At 42.9% G+C, this 9,304-nt stretch overlaps 1 protein-coding gene across 1 annotated transcript in view; it reads left to right on the top strand.

The window, feature by feature from the left end:
• rapgefl1 (Rap guanine nucleotide exchange factor (GEF)-like 1) overlaps positions 1-9,304 on the top strand; it is a 66,361-nt gene that overhangs the window by 946 nt on the left and 56,111 nt on the right. The window contains exon 2 of the mRNA XM_084072892.1: positions 3,062-3,444. Coding sequence (XP_083929018.1) covers positions 3,062-3,444 — 383 coding nt within the window. The remainder of the gene's footprint in view (positions 1-3,061; positions 3,445-9,304) is intronic.

Raw genomic sequence — 9,304 nt, 5'->3', positions numbered from 1 at the left:
GAACCCCCTCAAGGACCGCTTGGGGGGGGGGGGGGTCCCCGGGTGACACTTTGAGAACCACTGCTTCTATACTGGACCAGTAACCCCCCCAAAAAGCAGGTTGTGCGATGAATGGGGCAAAAGCCATGTGCCAATAATAAATACATAAAGGGATATTGTGTTTTAGTGCAGCAATTCTCAACCCATTTATTAATTTCAAGGACCCCCTTTCGACATGCATTAGGCAGGGGACCCCCATTTGCATTATGCAGGGGACCCCCATTTGATATGCATTAGGCAGGGGACCCCCATTTGCTAAGTTTGGTCATCCCTAGTACCTCGATCTAAAACACACATGGGCAACATACGGCCCGGGGGCCGGACCCGGACCCGGCCCTTTGACCATCTCAATCCGGCCCGCCAAGTCATAAAAAAATTGTAAAAAAATCCACATTTTAAAAGGCTGCCATATGTTACGGGTTTTGAGACAAATTAATTTAACTCCAATTAATATTAGTACATTTGAGTACATACCTGCATTCCTCCATCCGTATGTACTCAAATGTTTTATGTTTTTAATGTAACAGTGAAACAGTCTGCCGTGAGTTCATCATATAATGAATGCGATGTGAATGCAATGTGTTTTATCAGTGACCTATGGAGAGGTGCATATCAGATAAGATGAGATACGGCATTGCCGTGGATTGTTTCATGTGATCTATTCATTGTAATCTCGTACAGAGTACACCAGAGTGATACAAAAAGAAAAAGAAAGATCAACATTTTGTTGATGAACATTGTTGTTGTGAAAGCAAGGACCTTATTCTAATGTAGTCTGGCATGTCTACCAAATTCACACAGTTTTAACATCATTCAGCACCATGTGTTTCAAGTTTCAATTCAATTGTACAATGAATGTGTGGCCCTTCACTCATTTTATCAAAGTCAGTGTGGCCCTCTGGAAATAAATGCTGCCCACCCCTGATCTAAGATAATGTTGGATGTCATTTGGTCCAGAATTCCTTTACTGCAGGGGTCTTCAACGTTTTCAGGCCAAGGACCCCTTGGCTGAGAGCGAGATAAAGCAGGGACCCCCATTATATATTGTATAAAATATATATTTTTTCATAGATTTCATAGGCAGCTTCATTGACTTGTTTCACAGCACTATCATGTTGGATTCATGTTAATGTGTATTTCCAGACATGTAACCTTGCACTTAAACAACACTTTGTAAACCTGACCTTTCACTCTGTACTTTCCCCCCCCTATACTAAACCACTTTGCCGAAAATAGCAGATCAAGCGCACAACGCCTCGCAGCGCGAGGCGTTGTGCGCTTGTAGATCTGCTATTTTTGGCTAAAGTTCTCCTCAGAATAGGGATGCTTGGTTGAAGTGGTTAATGTAAAAATCACACAAAGATTTGGCGGCACCCCTGTAGTAACTCTGAGGACCCCCTAGGGGTCCCGGACCCCCTGTTGAAGACCTCTGCTTTACTGTATTAACCCATACAGCAACGCATCTATACAAATGTCTTCTAAATCCTAACAGGTTTCTGAAAAACGTATATATGTAGCTATATCTAGTGGTGCTCAAACCTTTTCATGTTCATGGGGGGGGGGGGGAGGGAATGTAGAATATATCTATTTTTTTTACTCAAATCTTTGCTTCTGGGGGGTCCCGGGCACATAACATTTTCATATGGGGGTCCGTGGCCAAATGCATATCAATGTAGGGGTCCTTGGCATGAAAACGGTTGAAAACCACTGTTATACAGTTCTAATGTATTTTTTGGTATAAACTGTTTGTGCTGAAACCTCATAGTCTACGCATAAGCTTGAGGCTAATGAGATATCTCTCTAGTTGAGAGGAAATGGATTGTAAGGATGCAGTTTAACTAGTTTGGCTGAAAGGAAACGAGACTATCCCTCCCCATGCACCACCACACCTGAGGACTAGCCTTTATACAACTCAAGTAAACCGTTTTAACCCATTAAGGCCTGAGGCGATTCTTAATTTTTTCTTAACAGTTTTTGAAAAAAAAAATAATAATAATAATCTTCAAGATTTTTCAAAAATAGCAGATCTACAAGCTCATAGCACGGCACTCGATGCCGTGCTATGAGCTTGTAGATCTGCTATTTTTGAATAGCCAAAGAAATCTAAAGTGACACAGATGCGTTCCAGGTCTTAAACGGTTAACCCATTCAATCCGCGAACGCGTCTGTGTCATTTTAGATTTCTTCGGCTATTCAAAAATAGCAGATATACTAAGCTCGTATAAGCGCGGCACTCGAGCTAGTAGATCTGCTATTTTTGAATAGCCAAAGTATAAAATATGGATATTAAAGTGGTTACACAGATTGTGTAACCACGGTTAAAAATCTACAAATGAGATTCAGTGTTGAGGTTTGATTACCTCTCTTACCTTTTTACTTGGGTTAGTTAGGGTTAGGGCTATATTTGCGTGTGTGTAGTTTCAGGAATATTTGGGATGATCTGACCTGTTTTCCTTGTTCTTTCTTTCTGCCTCTAATCTTCCGTTAAGTCCATACTTGTTGCCTCTCCTGATCTATAGCTGAACGTAGCTGACCTGGGATCAAACACGCACGCACGCACACACACAATCAGCTTGTAAATCTGCTATTGTCAAACATTTTAGTACTTTTACTTTTGCTACTTTAACCCATTTTGGGCTGGAACCCCTAATTGTAACTACTGTATACCTTTCAGGGGTTCTTGTAGCTATGTACAGTATATAGCAACATACATTTGTTGTAATTTTTGAATGGATATTTGAAGTTTTTCAGAACACTTAGGTCAGGATTTAGAAGACTTTTTTAGAATCGGCTTCAGGTCTAAATGGGTTAAGTACTTTTTGATACCAATACTTTTGCACTTTTACTCAAGTAAATTTGGAATTCTGGACTTTTACTTGTAGCAGAGTATTTCAGTATTGCAGTATTGGTACTTTGACTTAAGTGAAGAATTTGGGTACTTTTTCCACCACTGCTTAAATAAACATAATCAACCTCTTTAAAACTCTGATCATTTTGACTCCCTCTCCCCCTCCCCACACAGCCCGGACAGCGAGGACCCCCCTCCCTGGCCCTCTGCAGCGGCACCCGGCGGCGGTGGCGGTGGCGGGCCGGGCGGCCTCTGCCCGGCGGCGGCCCCTCCTCCTCCTGGCGGTAACGGGCCGGCGCCCAGGACCACCGTTTCCAGCTCGGGGTCAAGTTCTGGAGGAGGAGGAGGAGGAGGAGGAGGAGGAGGAGGAGGAGGAGGAGGTGGGGGTGGGGACGTCCGCAGCCCGTCTCTGTCCAGCGACGAGCAGAGCTCCGAGGCCAGCCTGCTGACGGTGGACGGCGCTCTGGGATGGACGCCGCTGACCGCCGACACGCCCGACAACCTGATCCTCGCCCTGCTGGACAGCGTGGCCGGGAGGCGCTACGCCAACTGTGCAGGTGGGGGGAACGCGCACACACACACACACACACACACACACGCATGTTTGTATTACTGTACTTGTGAGGACATCAACACTTTAGGACAGCCATGTTATGAATGCCATTTAAAAATAATAATTGCCATTTTTAACCGTAAGCCTAGAGCCGAAAAACAGCAGATCTACAAGCCCACAACGCGTCGCGCTCCGACGCGTTGTGAGCTTATAGATCGGCTGTTTTTCGGTGCATGACACTGGCGCGCAACTAAGTATAAATCATACTGAACTCTAATTCCAATCCCTAAAGCTAACCTCTAAGACACCTAAATGTCTAATCCTGACCTGAATGTTTTTCTAATTGTAAACGTATCTCTAAAAATGTTTTTTTACTATAAAACAACCAGGAAAACGGTCCTCACAATGTATATTTCTTCAAATTCTACTTTACTTGGTCCTCGCAAGTATAATAATACACACACACACACACACGCACACGCTCGTGCGCGCGCACACATTTAACTCTGAGAGTGTAACGAATGGATACAAATTGACCCGTAACTCTGGTTGTGTTCATCATGCAAAAAGCTTATTTTTTTTGTCATTACAATGACATACACAGTCAATCAAGACGAGCATCATAGACACACATTTGAACCGCTTTGAGACACAGTTTGTGTCATTTGCGTATTTGCGCAAAACAAAACACTGGAAGTGTGAAGCGAGGTGAAAGTTTGCTTCGTGTGAGAGTGGAAAAAACTAACCCTAACCCGTTTGGTCAAATTTAGTCAAATTTCCACACTCTCTTGAATTAACGCTGCAGATTTGATTGTGCACTCCTTCCATGTACACACACAATCATGCAGATATTGCCCTATATATGTGCACACCGGATGCTTAGCAAGACTGCCCTGTAACCAAAGTGTCACAGGACCAATCCCTGGAGCAAACTAGGGTGTCCCCATGTCAAAGTGCAAACTAAGCAGTGCACTTTGCTACCTGTTCACTCGTCATCATTGTACGTCAGTCTGGATGGAATGGATACGGCTGTTGGCGAAATGCCAGAAATGTGCGGAATGGTTTTGCTCCGGCGTGTGAATGATATGTTGACATCCTGTACGATCCTTCAGTTGCCCCAGAGAGAAACGGTTGCGGAAACCGGGGGATAAATGGATCGTTACTGAATCAGTAACATGAGATACAAGTTTATTTTATGAATCCCTGAGGGTTATAGAGGATGCATAGATGCAGCTACAATAGATTTAAAGCTGTTATTAATCCATACCGTTTTGTCATGAATATAGCGTGACATTTGAATCAATCTTTATGGTGGTGTATTGTTAATGCAATATCGCTAACACAACTGTGGTGGTTGCAGTTGGGTCTACTACCAGCTCTTCTATTGAGACACATGCTGTATACCTTGTGGTCTTTTGCCCCGTTTCCGATAAACAAAATGTAAAAGCTCACAACGTGTCGCGATGTTTTTGCAATTTGTCGTACAATGAAGTATATAGGACATAAGCGGTTAACTCATTCAATCCGGGAACGGATCTCTTGTCATTTTACATTTCTTTGGCTATTCAAAAATAGCAGATATACAAGCTCATGAGCTTATATATTGTACAATCTTGAAAATTAAGTGCACATTTTTGAATATATATTTTTTAAAAGCGAACATTTGTTAAATATGTTGTTCCAGGGACCTCCAGAAGCAAAGATTTGAGATACAAATGTTCGCTTGACAAAATATTATATTCGAAGGTTCGCGCAAGATTTTCAGGATCTTTAAAAAAAATAGCAGATCTACAAGCTCATAGCGCTTGTGTATCTGCTATTTTTGAATAGCCCAAAGAAATCTTAAAAATGACTCGGATGCTCTCCCGGCCTTAATGGAAGAAGAGAGAGAGAGAGAGAGAGAACGCAGAGTGTCGTCAGCGTACAGGCAAGCAGAATGTCAGGGCAGATCAGGGCATGATGTGTAACGTGAGGAACATCTTGGTAGATATCTGGGGCATCCGCTGGTTGGTTTACACACACACACTCCTGTCCTGTGATGTAAAGATCACAGGGCTGATCCCCCCGCCCCCCCCGCCCCCCGCCCCGGCACCCACCACCGACCGCTGAGTGCATGCTGCTGATATACTGCACTGTGTGTGTGTGTGTGTGTGTGTGAGTGTGTGTGCCCTTGAGCAACGCAAGACATCACATCATCTGTCAACAGCTGACGTGACGTACACAGGACCTGACACAGAGGGCATGTGGTACGAGTGGGGGGGGGGGGGGGGGGAGAAAGAAAAAGCGAAGGGAACCAGGTTCAAATCCAGGGTAGAAGAGGAAGGTTACATAGTGCTGCTTTATTAACAAAGACCCTATAGAGAAGATTTCATGTTTGTGAACCGGTGTTGCCATGTCTGCAAAGTGACTCTTTTTGGGCTTGTTTTCCTTGCAAAGTCGCTTGTAAATATTCGTAGTTGTGGAATGCGTTTTTTTTTAAACCCATCCAATCCGGCAACGCATCTTTGTCATTTTAGATTTCTTTGGCTATTAAAAAATAGCAGATATACAAGCTCATAACGCGGCACTCGTAGATCTACTATGTAAAAGAAATTGTGAAAAGTTGTGCAAATCTTTGAATATGTATTCCACAAATGTCTTCTAAATCCTAACCGTTTTTTGTGGAAAAACTTATGTTGATATATATCGGTGGTTCTCAAACCTTTTCATGTCAATAACCCCCCAAAATGATATGTATTTGGCCGCGGTCCCCCATCTCAAAATATGTTGTTCCAGGGACCCCCAGAAGCAAAGATTTGAGTTAGAAACATTTGCTTTTAAAAAAATGATATATTCATTCATATTTCCAAAAATCACGATTTTTCAAAAAATAGCACGGAACTCGTTGCCGCGCTATGAGCTTGTATATCTGCTATTTTTGAATAGCCAAAGTATAAAACAATGGTTCAAGTGGACACACAGATGCGTTCCAGGTTTGAATGGATGGTAAAGAGTGGTTGCTTATCTGGTCTTTTGCTTCCTAATGTTGTTTTAAATCATGGGTTCAATGCGGTAATCAGCCACAGACTGGTGGCCCTGCAGCCAAACATATTGATATTGATCTGATATCGACTTGACTCTTAAGTGTATTATTGATAACTGACACATGATTGTGACAAATCCTTTTTCCTTTCCAAAATAAAACACATTTATTTAGTGCAGCAGTGGGTTCTCTCTTCTCAACCTTTTGCTGGATCAACCATTTCTGGAACCGCCGTGTTAAGTGGTCAGATGGGTGGGCCACGACGTGCATTTTCACAGTGCATGTTTTTATTTTAATGTTAACCCATTAAGACCCGAAGCCGATTCTACAAATGTCTTCTAAATCCCAAACAGTATTCTGAAAGAAACGTGTGTTTCTATATCAGTGGTGCTCAAACTTTTCCATGTCAAGGACCCCCAAACTTATATGTATTTGGCCGCTGTCCCCCATCTGAAAATATTTTGTTCCAGGGACCCCCAGAAGCAAAGATTTGAGTTAAAAATGTTCGCTTTAAAACAATATATATTCAAAGATTTGCACACATTTTCAATTTTTTTCCAAAAATAGCAGATCTACAAGCTCGAACTTGTATATCTGCTATTTTTGAATAGCCAAAGTATAAAATAATGCTTTTCTTTTAGCTTAAATCAAAAAGTGACAGGGTTAGGGTTAGATGCGTTCCAGGTCTTAATGGGTTAAATCAATCGATTGTCATCCGGCGGTTTGGATCAATGAAACCTACGTATTATACCTTTAAGTTCTTATTCATTGGTATCACCTTTTTAATATCAATGTTATATTATCATTTTAAAACCTTAGTGTTTAGCCAATTATTTAGCAAAATGTCTCCACTGTCAGCCTCCATTGTAGCTGCAAATGAGAACCTCCGTAACACATGCAGTGCGTGCGTGCCTGCGCGCACGCGCGTGTGTGCGCGTGCACGAGGCGCGAGCGCGCGCTTGCCTCTTCATATGTCTGACTCTGTGTCTGTACAAATAAACATGCATAATCGTTGTTGTCGGGCAGAAACCTCTTATCTCCATATTTGTGACTTTTTGTGTTTTATCTCGTAAATGAACGTCCTACTTCATCATACAGTACTACAGCATCACACAAAAGCATCAAAAGCATGCTTCAAAAGGAGCACATCCGCAAGCTCGAAACGCGTCGCGCCGCGTTTCGAGCTTGCGGATCTGCTCCTTTTGATGTTTCTGAATCTTAATGCTGAAAATTTTCAGTTTTGGACATCTGAGGTTTCCACCCGACGACAGAGACGATATGTGGATGAATGTCACGTACTGTATGCGTATTTCCGTGTGTGTGTGTGTGTGTGTGTGTGTGTGTGTGTCCCTGCCTTGATCCACTGGTTACATAATAACTGCCGTCCTCTTTAAGGAACCCAGGGTGCTTATTACTCCCTCTCTGTGCGTGCGCGTGGCCGTGCGTGCGTACGTGCACGCGCACATGTGCCTCGACTAACAGCAGCATTTCATTGCAGTTCCTGGTCATTGTGTGCATGTTGCATTGATTCATGTATCTGTTACTATTGCACGTTTGTGCTCGCAAAATGTCGCTGTGGGTCAGCACGTGCATGTGCGTGCGTGTGTGTGTGTGTGTGTGTGCGTGCATGTGTGTGCATGGAGCGGCTCTCTTTCTCTTAGTCCAGAGGCAGAGAGGAGACCCTTCATGTGTCTGTAGTCCACAGGGAGGGGATTTACTGTTTTACAACGCTGGCATTTAAGCAGACGCTCTCATCCAGAGTGACTTACAAAAGAGCAAGATCACAGTAAACGCATGGATTAAAAGTTCCGAGTCGCCACGACTGATTTCAGTCGTTTGGATTCCATAGAAGTCGGCATTGGAAGCGTGCCGTGCACCGAAAATAGGCGATCTACACGCTCACAACACGTCGCAAAGCTGCGACTTGTTGTTGTTCGTTATTTTAAGATCAAAGAGTATTTGAAGCGGTCAAACTAGCAATAGAATGCATGTTCAATCTTCCAGAAAAGAAAAATCATAATGGTCTCATATATCTCATAAAAGCAAAGGCTACCCCTCTGGCATTTTGTTTTAAAATACAAAATTACTATCCTTTTTTGGTTTGTTGTCAAGACTGGTACGGCCGACTTTAGCATGCATCAATCTGCAATTTCTTCAAGTGGTTGGCTGTGTATGGCTAGCAAAACAACATCATAATACATGTTGTGCTAATAGTTTATGAAACACAGCGCTAGTGTGTATGTGTGTGTGGGGGTACGCTTTCACAAATCGCATATTTGTTAGACTTGGCCTAACAAAACAAAACAGTCGTGACTCGAGATTTCATTTTGCTTTAATCCATGTAAATCATTGGTTCTCAAAGTGGGGTCCTTGGGGGGGGGGGGGGGGGCTCCAGGGGGTCCCCAGCAAAATGTGTTAATACAGCATCACAATAATTTTAAACTTTTATACTTTTGCTATTCAAAAATAGCAGATATACAAGCTCATAGCGCGGCACCGAGTGCCGCGCTATGAGCTTGTAGATCTGCTATTTTTGAAAAATCGTGAACATTTGTGCAAACCTTTTGATAAATATATATTTTTAAGCGAATATTTGTAACTCAAATCTTTGCTTTTGGGGGGTCCCTGGAACAAAATATTTGAGATGGGGGTCCGCGGCCAAATACATATCATTTTGGGGGTCCTTGGCATGAAAAAGTTTGAGAACCACTGATGTAAATGGCATAAGGTATAGCCCGACGACTAGTGGGGATCTCCGCCTACCAACACGTCTTGGGAGGAATCTAATACAATCCGGGGTTTTAGAACAGCAATGACAAACCTACTACTACACCACCCACTG

The sequence above is a fragment of the Gymnoscopelus microlampas genome (assembly GCF_963454915.1).
Source record: "Gymnoscopelus microlampas genome assembly, chromosome: 11".
Classification (NCBI taxonomy): domain Eukaryota; kingdom Metazoa; phylum Chordata; class Actinopteri; order Myctophiformes; family Myctophidae; genus Gymnoscopelus; species Gymnoscopelus microlampas.
This window is presented reverse-complemented; position numbering and strand designations above follow the sequence as displayed.